The sequence below is a fragment of the Macrobrachium nipponense genome, chromosome 8, assembly GCF_015104395.2.
Source record: "Macrobrachium nipponense isolate FS-2020 chromosome 8, ASM1510439v2, whole genome shotgun sequence".
NCBI classification, from domain to species: Eukaryota; Metazoa; Arthropoda; class Malacostraca; order Decapoda; family Palaemonidae; genus Macrobrachium; species Macrobrachium nipponense.
In genome coordinates this window covers 85,292,242-85,306,103 of record NC_087203.1, presented here as the reverse complement: position 1 = coordinate 85,306,103, position 13,862 = coordinate 85,292,242, and the positions used below count along the sequence as shown (strand labels likewise).

Genomic DNA, 13,862 nt, shown 5'->3' with positions numbered 1-13,862 from the left:
GGGAATAGAACTATCCCTAGAAGAACGAGACATACTACTTTTACTCCTTCTAATCCTGTCTCTTTCAAGTTTACGCACATCATGATCATATTCCATCCACTCATTATCAGGCAAACCTACAAATTTGTCACATCTATCATCCAACTCGCAAACTTTACCTCTACATTTCATACAAATGGAGTGAGGATCTAAGGCGGCTTTAGGAAGCCGGGTCTTACATCCCCTCACCAAGAAAATCCAATAAACAAATCCCAAAACAAGCGAAAGCCAAAGCCAAAGTGTACTTCACCAAACCAATTGCGAAAAAACACGGGCCAAAGCGAGCGAAAATCCACGATGTCACCGCAACAGCGGCAAGGAAGATCTGAGGAATAGTTGGAATGGTTCCAGGTACCTGGGTAGTGGGCGCACAGGTGGTACACCTGACTACCCAATCGGCGATTGCCGTGAGTTTTGAAATTCTTCCGTGACGTCACAGGGACTTAAGCTATATATATAACTACCAGGTAAGTTAGATGTTTAAAAATAAAGCATAACTGTCACTTATGTAATCACTGGTGTTTTACAATTCTTACGACAGCAGTTAAATAAAAAAAACAGGAAAAAAAATATTCCAAACCCACCCAAAGAAAACAGATGAGATGACAAGACCCATCGCCTTAACACATTTATTGGTAATTACAATGCCTTCATAATCCAACTCACTTCATTAAGTAGTTATTATAACTTTATTCTTACATATTAGCAAGATGAGGTACAAAAAGAAAGATGGCATCCAGTATATTTTCTTTGGAAAAAGAGAGGGACAGAGAGAGTAAAATTCCCTTTGTTTTATATGGAAGTGCTTCCTATTTTACCTTTTTCTTGTTTTAATTTTATTTAAACAGTACTTGAAGATATAAAAAAAACATAGAGTACCCTGTATACTGGTTCTGTATAAATGGGTTTGGCATCTTACCTGCATCTATGTTTTTACAAGATTATTTGTGGAAAGAATAGTGGACCACTCGTATTTGCGGGGGATGTGTACCAGACCCTTGCAAATAGTTAAAACTCGCAAATAATCATAAACCCTTTTAAAAATATTTATAACTGCCCAACTTGAAATTTCAAATAACAAATGTATACCTTAAATAACATCCTACTTCAAATATAGTACCTTAAATTACTATCCTATTACTACTGTACATATTTATCTTTGAGATTAATATAATATAATAATAAAGAAGAGTGATGGGGAAACACTGAGTCAATGAAGATAATATAGCCCATCACAAATGTATATATTAAAAAACACACACACAAAAAAAATCACATACCTGTTGCTCTCTTACGGTGATCCTGTCCCCCTTGTTGAAGGACAGATGATTGTTTTGTTTAGCTCGCCAAGGGAAAATACCAACAGCTTCACCTAAAACTTTATGTGATGCTGTTTGTGCTGTAACACCTTCCTCAGGAATATTCCTAAAATAGTATATTTCAAAAATTAATATGGACATTCTACTAGAGTACTGCCTTATAAAACCTAATTTCTTACCACTAATCTATTTATTACACAGTAAATTCAAATGTTACTTTAATTGGCCTAATTTAAAATCACTTTTGAAAATGGTCAACTTAACAAAACACTTTGAGGAAACAAGCTATCCATAACTTCTTTAAATACACCTAGCATGAAAAAAAAAAATGACTAACAACATTTTTTTCCAGTTCCCATAATGCCAAATTGTTCACATAAGAAAAGACTTCTCTTTGACACCACTTACTCAAGTTGTGTACGGACCACAGCTTCAGTTGCTCCAGCATCAATAATAGTTTTGTCATCAATGAGTTCACAGTAATCTTTAGGGAACCAACCAGTTTGGCCACGAAGCTCTCCTCCGAGCCAACCAGGCTCAGTGCCATCACTTACAGTTACCTGAAAACAAAATACACTTCAAGATACAGTATACTGATATGCAAATTATATTTCCTTTAGAAACATCAGGCAAGATCTGATAAATGAAATGACCATAAAATACAGTAGACACTTGGATAATCAAGATATCTCTCAGCCAGCAGTAACCCAACATAAGTTCATGCCTAGGATAACTTGTACTTTACACATATACTCCCTGCAACACTTATCTGCAAAATGGATCACTTACAAAATTTAGCCTTGTCAAAAGTCTTAATGTGGAAAGATAATGTAAAAAGTGTGAAGCAACTATATGAAGACCGATAACATTGGCTACAAAATAAGTGACTTAATACCTTATACATATAGAGATGTAATAATAAAAAATTAACCTAGAGGTATTACACACCGTTATGACATCTCCTGGCATAAACGAAATTTCATCCGCATTACGAGCATCAAACTGGTAGAGAGCTCGATACCGGATGGCACCATCTGCAGCATTTGTAACACCTTCACCTTCAGCTGGTTCCTCTGGAATAAAAAAATAAGCAACAAAGCAAAATTAATTATTTTTAATGGTAAATCTTCATATATCTCATGAAAAAAAATACAGTATATCATGAGCTCTGTAGATGACCTATTAGTGAAACATCTAGTCTGTACTGTATCACCATATGAAACAACTTAATTATCACACCATCAATAGAAAACCTTATCAATAAATTTCTTTAGGCTGCATTTCACATAAAAATTGCATCTACAACAAGTTCAACATATTAGAGCATTCACTTCCTACAAAATCATCTACAATATATTTACTAGTGCATTAGACTTTTTATATTTCAGTAATTACATTTACTATGATCTACCCACTAATTTGTAGCATTAAGAAAACAAAATATTTTGACTTACAACAATCTTCTGTTATTTAATCAGTATTTTTAGTTAACACTTTGTGAGGCAACCATCATTATAGAGACTAAAATCAGGTCTAGGTTATAGAGATCAATTACACAAGACCACAGTCATGCGTTATTATAAAATCAACCCCCCAAAAAGCAAATTTATGTGACCTCAACATAATGTTAATTTACAAAACCAATAAAGTATAGTACTGTACTAATTTTTTTAATTTGCTAATCAATTGAAATAGAAAGAAGTGGTCCACAATGTACAGCTTGTAATACTGTAGTACCAGTTTTTAAAAAATAAGAAGGAAAAGAAGATAAAAGGACACTTTTAATTCTGATGAAAAGCTGCTATCCATACTTATGCTAATTCACCTAGTATACTACTGTATTATGACTAATACGTATATGAAATTTAACAAAAGCTTTGAGAGCAATAGCAAATAATCAGCACATACAAAAATCTCCTTCCATTTTTAAAAAAACAGATGTTTACTGTATTACAGGATCATAATCATTACAATTACATTTTCATATTTGTGGGTCTGACCTGAAGTACTTTTTCTAATTATCTGCCAACTGGTTTAAGGTGAAGAAATAAAGGAGCTAGCTAGAAAGAAGATATTGGGAATTGATATGAAAAGAAAGGCAAAAACTAATGACATTCAAGGTTACAGACTATAAAAGGACAGCATTTTATAAAACTTTTGTTTCATAAAAGAGAAATATTTTACTTTTGCTATAGTACCCATATGGCTACTGTGTTAGCTAGGAATAGAGACATCAACTGCAGAACAATTCTCACTAGATACATCCCACTCACTCAGTATATCACAATGTCACTGGTGAGCTTAAGCAGCTGCAGGGAAGAAATCGACTAGAGGAACTGGGAGGATAGGATTCCCACCAAAGGGGGTTGTATTCACGGAAACCATAAAAATCTTATATGTATAATTTAAAATACAACCATCTAATTTTACCCATTGATGAGAGGCAATGTGAAACTTTATTATTATTCTTGATTATAAGCCTCTTCAAAGGCATTTGTAAGAAATTTTCAATAAAATTTGGACATAGGTTTTATTCTCATTTTTTTCCATTTTTTAACATAGTTCCCTGATGTAAAAGTATTCAGCTTCAAAATGACACAAAACCAGCCTGAGCAGAGCCTTTATTAGGCTGAGGTCTGGATAAACTAATCCTTTATAATAATAATGTGACAAATCCGTTTTATACCACAGAAACAAGTTTATAACAAGCAAAAATATAAGAAAAACACTGCTACGTCCATTAGCATTTCAGTGAGTGATTTACTAAAGACAAAATCTGGGACTCCTTGAAGCAGCTAAGGGATAAGATACCTCTAGGGGCTCTGCTATCCTGAAGGTTCATCAAATTAGTAATAAAAAAGTGACATGAAAGACCAAGAAGCTAATGTATTTTGCTCTTGTAAATAAGATAGTACAGTGTATTATGTTACCTTTAATACTTGAACATGGAAAAGGCAAAATGTGGGTGTTAACTCTACCAAATCAAACCATTATTATAATCTTCATATTAATGTCATGTAGTTTAACATGATCATCAAATCATTTCTAAAAGAATTGATTTACAGAGGTGAAAATTGTAGCAGGGCAAAGTTAAATGGTAAACAACTGGGTGGGAAGTGATCCAAAGTAAACAGATGAGAAACAAAAGGCAGAAAGCATGGCATTAGGGGCTAAAAGGTCACAGCACAGCTTTAGCAAAATAGAACATAAATTCATGATGGTAACTTGGCATTAAGGTATTGTACAGCAACTGGTATGTTTCCAAATTAGTATAAAGAATATCCTACTGATGATACAGGTAGAGGAGTCAAAAGTGCCAAGAGTACTTTTTATAAGTGTCAAGATCTCTCATTGCCTCTCATGGTTATCCATCAGTTTTTGAGTGTTTCTAGATTTCATGCTTGTTCTTAAAACACGCTTGCAGCGAATCGCCATTTGATAAATCTGAGTGTGAAAAGACTGGAATCACATGGTTTATGAACTAATGTTCTTCCAGTTTTTCCCTAAGCCACGTCTACAAAGCAGAAAGGTCATGAATTATTCTTGCCCATGAATACAGAAAGGTTGACAAGATGGGAGCCACAATGTCAAGACACTTCGATGAACTGGTTCCTAACACTTAAAATCACTTGAAGAAGGAACAAGCCTGTGCTTGGTTCTTGGAATACACAATACTATTACTGTCTGTGCAAGAAGCAGGGTCTATGAAAGAGGCATTCATAGAGAGATAACCTTCAATATTTGTTTTAATGTTTGCAAAACTGCAAACACTACATGAAATAGTTAATTACATCCTGTTAGTGTGAAGACTTTCAAATAATAAACTTCTACACAGTACTGAATAATTTTGAATGGGATGTAACAAACTGTTGACTTCTTATCAATATTTCATAAAACAGGCAAGAACCACTCAACTCACAACATCAGTAATGAAAGCCCATGTAAGTAATTACTTATAAAAGCGGATGGATTTTCCAAGCAACGGTTACACAGCCAAAGTGATCACTCCATATACTCTCAGATTTCAAGCTTGCTAGAGCAAGAGCTGTAAGTTGGCAAATGAAACTGGTAAGTGTAGACCTGCTGGTTATTTATACAAAGCTAATCAAGTTCACCACTTCTCATAATTCAACAATATATGTGCCCTATTGGTAAGGAAACTCTAAAAGGGTAAAAGGATAAAAATATGTGCTGTGGTCATTTAATCTTCTTCAAATGTAACAGCCTAGCTACCAGCAGCAAATATGCAATCAAGTCCAGAAAAGTAGTCTCTCCCGAGGTATCTGTACTCATGGTCCTTGGACATTACTTCGGCCTTGCCACCCAGTGGTTTGTCTAACTGGACTCTCATTTGACCAGGAGTGACACTTGCCTAACTAAAAGATTTTTTTTAAATTTAACCCCTGAAAGGTTCAATATGATCCTTATTTTGATAAGAAATCTTGGGTCACATTGTTTACAATTTTTGGGCACTGAGAGATCCCCCAAGACTGAATCTGATGCCTGCTTTGTCTGAACACAATATGAATATGCCAAATGTTATCCATCATCTCAGTAGGTTGAGTTCCTGCTCGAAGGACTGTATTCTTTTTAGCACCTCTGGATACATCATCTACACAAAGGAAATTGATGATATGCATCATGATGTGTTCAGGATCTATCTAGGTCTTTCTCAATAAAATGGAATGGAAAATTGTATAAAATTTAGGCCAGAGGCCTGGGACCTAGGAGGTCATTCTCTGCTGAGAGGGAAACTGAGGGTAAAAAAGTTTTTGAAGGTGTCATAAGAGGAAAACCTCTCAGTCACAGAATGAAATAAATGTTTGGAAAGAACGGAAAGTAAGATGGAAGAAAGAGAATACAAATGGAGGCACAGTAAAAGGAATTAAATGAGTTGTAGCTAAGGGCCACAGGGACGCTGCAAAGAACCTAAAGTAATCCCTACAGCGGATTACAAGAAATGCACTGACAGTAATAACCCCCCTATGGGGATAAGTGTTCTAAAACTTAATGTTGACAACATTCCATGTATCTGTATGCCCCGGTACGTACATTATCAACTGAAGATCTCTATTTCATGTGTCCGTCAGTTTGGCATTTTCCTGCATAGGTGGTTAACTACGTACATTCAGACATATTTACGATTGCTAAGCCAGTTTTCTGAAAGTTACATGGATTATCTTGTTCAGTCAACAGAAACACTAGCTTGCAATTATACTTCTCCATCCTCACCTGGTATCTAAATGCAAAGCTTTATTTAATGCCCTCAGAATTACTTTCTAAGTTTAACAGGGCACTTTTGGTCCATGGGACATAGGTAGGGCAGAGAAAACTTCTGGAAGCCTACATGAAAGTAGGGAAACAGTCCCATGTTAGACACTGTTACACAGAATAAACAAAAAGAATAACCCATACTAAATGATAGGAACTATCTCAAGAGCATGATACAAGACAGAATAAAGATGTTTCTTCAATTAATGACTCAATTATCTGCTAAGATGTTTCTTCAATTAATGACTCAATTATCCGCTAACACCAAACCACTCTGGGCAGAATAGTATGAGCAAAATAAAGGCCTTTATATTGTTCATACAAGACTAGTTTTTCAATAACGAATCACTTTAAAACACTCAGTATAGTTTTATGACTGTCTCATTGTGAAAAATTCTTATGCAAACAAATACATTTAACAAAGCTTTTATATAATTACACTACTACTGGTTGCCTCACAAATTCTTAAATTCAGTGCTGAAGAATATTTTGCCTTACAAAAAAAATAATTTCATGAAAGAATGACAATTACAATGAAAATATAATTTCATATGTTAGTGCCTAAACAAGATATCAATTTTAGTTATACTTAAATCCACTGTTACATGCGACACAGTTGGTGCTGACACAAATATCTATTAGTGCTCAACCTAATATATAGCTATACATTTTATGAATGAACGCAACAGGTGCTCACACCTAATCTATAAGTGCTCACATCTAATCTATGTAATGAACATCTGTTAAGAAAAGCATTAGCTCACTTATCAGGATCACACATTATCACGTGAAAGGGCATATCTCCACTCACTAGATAATGAAATGTTAATATAAAAAAATACTGTTGGAGGTATGACATGAATTTGTCATTAATCATTTAATAAAACTACTTTTCCCATGGAGATCTCAAGTGACTCTCATATGACATTGTCATTAATCATTTAATAAAACTGCTTTTCCCATGGAGATCTCAAGTAACTTTCATATGACAGTATCTACAAAAAAAAAAATTACTTACAAATATTACTGATTCACACTGACAGTCACACGGCTCTCAGCTACAAAAATGCAATCTACTTTATGCATTTGGCTTTCATTAACAATGTAGGTTACTAAAACCTAGTATATTGTATTTAAAGCAAATGGTTTTTTCAACTCCATATAAACAACCTGAAGACCTGAGTACTATTTCAATAAAAGAAAAAGTAAATGTAAACTTAAACCAACTGCAAAATCTTTGTTTTAGCTTCTGGTCACAGAGCTTTACCATTAGCATTAACTATACATACTCCTGCATTTAACCAGCAATATTGTTTTTACTACACAACGTAACTGTAAATTGCTCCCTCAATTCTTAAAATTGAACAGTTTTAGAATGAATACTTCAAAGCAACTAGAGTATACAAAAAGATAATATAATCTTTTCTAAATGACTGCCTGCAAATCTCAGACTGCAAAATAATGAACTGATGCTGAAGATTACAAGGTAGTTATGCCATTCTGAAAATTACTTTTGATCTCCATATCAATAAAAAATCACCCAAAACAAACCAAAAAACAATTATCTCAACTTGATTAATATTTACTGCAATCAAGAATTCCACAATATGTTAGTAGCTTAAAAGGTTATTGTTACAACTATTAAACAGAACTGGCATGATGGACACAAAAATATATTGTACCTAAGGCATGGTTAATGTTGCTCTAGTGTGTGTAGCCTGAAGTGTAAAGGAATATGAGAGAAAATAAAGTGTGATATTGAAGTGTTGAGAAATGGTAGAAACTTATGGAAGAGTTACAAAGCAGATGACATCTCTATAGGTTGAATGTAGAGTAACTTTAGAGAGAGGATGAAAAAAAAATAACAATCCAAAGAGCAAACATCAAAGTACAGTACTTATTCTCCTGTCTGATAAGGAGGTACAGGAAGGGCAAAGTGTGATCTTGTGGCATTGAAATGATAAAATTAGGACAAAAAATATGTTCATAGCTGTTTTATGATGGTGACAGCTAGTATTAGGTACAACACAAATGCATTAAATTATCCTATCCTGTTCACACTATTTACACTTTCTAAAAACAGTAATTTTTTATGAAAATAACAACTCCTCTTCATTTTGTAAACATCAGATTTCTTTATATACAAATCTAACAAATAAGCAAATTACTTCATCAATAACCTAATCCTCTTTATGTAGTCTCTGAGTTGAAATTTTTTAACTCACACAAAAAGCAAGTAAATAATCATATATAAAAAATAATTTAAACTAAGTTTCTTTAAATAAAAAATCATATCAATATACTACTAATACAGTAGTGTGAATTTTATGAAGAAAATTACATTTTTTTTGTTTTTAACTGTAGTAATCCCTGACCCAGATTTTAAATTCTTTTAATTTATCTTTTGTTCTATAAAATGGGTATCGAACTCTCAAAGTAAAAATCTTCTCCCACTTTAAATAAATATACACTTGTATTTCACTGAACTCTGGAATAATCATTTCAAACACTTAAAAATATTAACTATGAAGTGCTGAAAAAGTAGTTCTTTCCTACACCAAGCTAATAAAAATATGTATACTTTTTGATATTTGAAAGAATGCAAACCATAGATTGACACCTGCCCTACTGCTGACACTAGTCGCACATGACAGAAATTTATGACATCCTATTCCAAGTTAACCGATATTAACCGGGCAGGCTTCCCTGAAGTACTCCTATAAAATTTCTGGGATTTTTCTGATACATGAGTCAGGCATACTAACTATTCTTAATGTTAAACATCTTTGATCATCTGCCTCTTGTAATAGAGAACACTGCTACTGAGGTAGTATGTATGTATGGTGTTTTTACATTGCATGGAACCAGTGGTTATTCAGCAACGGGAACAACGGCTTTACGTGACTTCCGAACCACGTCGAGAGTGAACTTCTATCACCAGAAATACACATCTCTTGCTCCTCAATGGAATGGCCGAGAATCGAACTCGCGACCACCGAGGTGGGACGCCAACACCATACCAACCACGCCACTGAGGCGCTGCTACTGAGGTAGTGATCTACGTGAAGATCCCTATTTACCACAGAGCTAAAACAAAATCTGAGGGTACAGTGCTTATAGGAACATGGATGACTAAAACCCCAAGTTGACTGTCCTGATTTATAAAATTAAGTTTACTTTCCTTGATCAAGGACACAAACAATTACTCTACACTTGAAAAATTCAACCACTTATCATCTGACCTTATAACTGACTATAATATGGATGAATCCAATTCAGACAAATCAGATCTATAATACTCAAAAACTAGTCTAAACACACTTATCTACCTTACCCCCAACCAATGTTCAACAGCACAATGAATATCTCTGTCTTCTGGCCAACACATGAATATTGCAAGACTATTTGCTCAAGAAGATGTACAAAGAAGTTTTCAGATACTTGCAACATTATGCCTAGTTTTTTCAAAAATTGATTCATAAAAAACAAACCAATCACTTACAGCCAGACACAACTAATAAAATGGCTACCAAACTCTCTATGAAAGTGTCAGCTTCCACATTCTTACCCTAAAAACCAATGTTGTTCATATCTAATTGTTCATAAACAACCAAATGACTCTAAGCACCACTGCAAATAGCTTGATACTGAACTGACATTGGAAATAATAGAATAAGCTTTACTGCACTATGACCAAAAGTAATGCTGTTAAACCTACAACCAGGTCAACTCACTAACACTTCCAATATTCTATTACCTTACGTTACAATGCATACAATAGGAAACCCCTAATGCAAACCTATGATATCATTTTATCCAAATAAAATCTAAATAACTCTACATCATCATCAAGTTGATAAACATAATACTGTACTATATAGTTAACAGTGCAGGGAAGCATACAGACATACATATACATATTGGGGTGACTAAAAGACAATTCAAACAAAAAAGAAAATTAACTGAACATTAATCCACCCCAAAAAAATCTTGTTGAATGACTGGATCTAACTCTAACCTAAATGTTCCATTTTACTAAAACTGCCACTTTCAGCTCACCATACCAAATCTCAAAAAGTAAAAAAACAACAAATAATTTACCACATCTCCAAGCTTGAACAAAGCAAAGCATGACAGTTCTTCTAGGAATCATACAAGACGTGTTTATGACAGAGAAATGTACCAAGGGTAATTTTCAGCACAAAGATCATGGTCTGAGTCACAAAGTCACTAATCTTGGCTTCATTTGAAAGGGTTTTATTAATTTGCAATATTGTAGTTAAAAAGTTACTATCACTGTTAAATTTGGACTCATAATTTTACATTTTTGGAAAGTCCCTGCATAATAATAAAAAAATAGTTGAGCGCACACTTACGGACACACAAAGAAGAGATTGACAATGTCGTTTCTTTCCATACTTATGCATGATGTACCTTTATACAAAGTTTGACTTAAATATTTGGAAATGTACAAAAGGAGCTGTACTGACTAGAAAAGTGTGAGACATTAACATGCTGACAGACAAGAACACAATCATCTCCTTCCATAACATAAATACTATGGCTATTCCATATCTGCACAAGATTCTGTTATAAAGGATCTACAATTCTTGGATGTTTAATAAATCCTTTCTATAAGTATTGATCATTTCATTTCTAGTAATAATTTAATCCATGAAGATTGAAGAAATATTGGGAACAATAGTCATTTATCGATGATGATGGAAGAAAAACAGAGGGCAATTTCTAAATAAATGTAGTTCTTTTTTATTTTACTGAAATTTCAAGTTTTAAAAAGTTCAAATGTATCTTACTATATAACTAATATTTCCCATAAACCATTCACTGGTATTCAACTGTTGTTTGTAGGTTTTCCCAATTATAGTGACTTCAAACTAAAGATACAGGAAGTTACTGAATGTAACAATACCTGAAGAGGACACAAGATAAACACAGGCGCAACTAGTAATAACATAGAAAACATTTGTGATACCATGTAACAGATAAAATTTGAGCCGAGATCCCCTTCAACTTCTGTATACTAGAAACTATCTATTCCAGAGGATTTTGTACATTATGACTATAAATTATATTAGAAAAGGAGATGAAGCCTTTGCTTAATATGTAATCTACCTAATATATGAATGTATAACCAAAATCTACAGGCTAATCTGGTTCATTAGTTATTAGTGCTGAACCATGAGCATATCCCAGTATCACCAAGTTCCCAAAAATGTTTAAGTAAAACCCAGATCTTTTGGATCATAAAAAGCTAAATCAACATTGATATATAATATCCAAACATCATTTAAAGAAGGTGACATACAGGAAGGTTTATAAGACCTTGGAGAAAAAGCAAAGATGAAATTTAGATGTAACAAGAATTCAGGTAGAAAGTGTGCATGATTTGAAACTCTTAACTAATCACCATGAATCCATCATCTATTTTAGACCACAATCTTGGTCATCATGAATCCTAGTAACTCTTATTCCCAGTTTAAAAGAAAATTCTTTGTTCGCTGCACAGCTGCATCACACATGCACCCAATTTAACTTCCTGAGTTTCACACAAGAACCACACTTGTGTAGTTTTAAGCTATAACTGTGAGCAATTAGCAGGGTTCAGAGAAAATACATTTAAAGCAGCTGAGTTTATACATATTGAAAAAATTTGCATTGTAAGAAATTTTGTTTTACAACAAACTCATCATTTACATTTTAATTCCGAATCCTAATTTAGGTTCCAGGTAAGTGATTACAGTAGGGATGAGTCCCAGTTACGAGTTTGTCTTTCCCTCTTCCAGTAAGATTCAAAATAATTTGCACCTCCATGCGAATGTCAGAAGATGATATCAGGATTTCCCCTTACCAACAGAAAAGGAGATTTCTTAATAAGTGACCAAGCATTAAACTGTGAGATAATGCCATCTAATACCTTACCACATGCATTCAAAGTGATATATCTGAGCCCTAGCAAAGATGTATAGTACTATTTCCCAGGATGAACCATACAAACAACCTGGACATTTGACTGAGGAAATGGACAACTGATGAGAGAAGCTTGTTGATCTCCCCAGGTTAAGATGATTGTCTTAACCTGGGCAGATCAACAAGATTGTCTTATTCTCTAAAGGTGAAGGATGCTGAATTGTTCTGATTGCATACAGATCAAAGAAATTAGTATAGTATTTCAGCAGAAAATACCAGACCTCTTGCTTTTGCTCTTGGGAACAGTTGCTGCCAGTGTGCCTAACTTATAGATTAATCTTGAAGATGTTCAATGAAAAGAGAGACTCCTTTAAGATGGAAATCTGTCTATTTAGGTCACCTAGCTAGAGCACAGGAATACATAACCGCTTAATCCCCAGGACTGATTTGTAAGTATTACTCTCAGATAAAATCCTTTTAAATCTCATCAACCAGGACAGGATCATCACTTTGAAAGAGCACAGGAAGAACCTCCATAAGGTTTGAAATTAAACTTATTTGAAGATCTCTCCTTTCAACATCAGCTGGTCACCTTTAAGCGTGAAGATCTACAACTGATCTCTCATGTGAAATGAACAAAACACAAAAACTAGTGGGAGATTCTCTCATATATGATACTGCCAGAGAATGTCTCCCTTGAATCAAGAAAGTACATAAAACCATTCGCTGCTTGGTCAGAGCAGTGATGTTAGTTTGGAAAGTTCTTATTGTTTAAGCAATAACAACTCACAGTGCTTAATGGAAGAAAGATTAGTTATAATATTTCCCTGAAAACTTTTCTTACAAAAAATATTAAGATTAACAATGTACTGAAAACAAATCTAAAGCTGTTGTTTAACATACAACTTTCTCTCTTCCTGCTATTTTTTTAATGAAAAAATATGAAAGGGGAACTGAATTTGATACAAAAATAAAAGAACATTAGATTTTGATAGCATCCCACATCTAATAATCATTTAATACATCAATCAGATTATCCTGATCAAACCTACAGTGTAACTAAAGTACAGTAATACCAGACCTTACTTCCTTAATTCATTTCAGGACTAGAATAACTGACTATAGACCCTTTAAACCCCTATAAGGAACACATAACTTTCCTAATACATTTTTACTGTTTTTGTAATGTTAATATATTTTAATGGCAAAGAATGTAAACATTTTTAAAATAAAAACAAAAAGAACTACATATCCCAATGGGTGACATCAATGTGCTAGAGGAAGACACTATACTGATAATACTGA

The 13,862-nt window shown here is 33.8% G+C and overlaps 1 protein-coding gene across 15 annotated transcripts in view; it reads right to left on the bottom strand.

The window, feature by feature from the left end:
- Positions 1-13,862, bottom strand: part of LOC135222896 (intersectin-1-like) — a 553,230-nt gene that overhangs the window by 333,775 nt on the left and 205,593 nt on the right. For all 15 annotated transcript variants that reach the window (XM_064261271.1, XM_064261270.1, XM_064261274.1 and 12 more), the window contains 3 exons: positions 2,307-2,431; positions 1,767-1,918; positions 1,320-1,464 (listed from right to left, as the gene is read on the bottom strand). In XM_064261271.1, the coding sequence (XP_064117341.1) occupies positions 1,320-1,464; positions 1,767-1,918; positions 2,307-2,431 (422 nt within the window). The remainder of the gene's footprint in view (positions 1-1,319; positions 1,465-1,766; positions 1,919-2,306; positions 2,432-13,862) is intronic.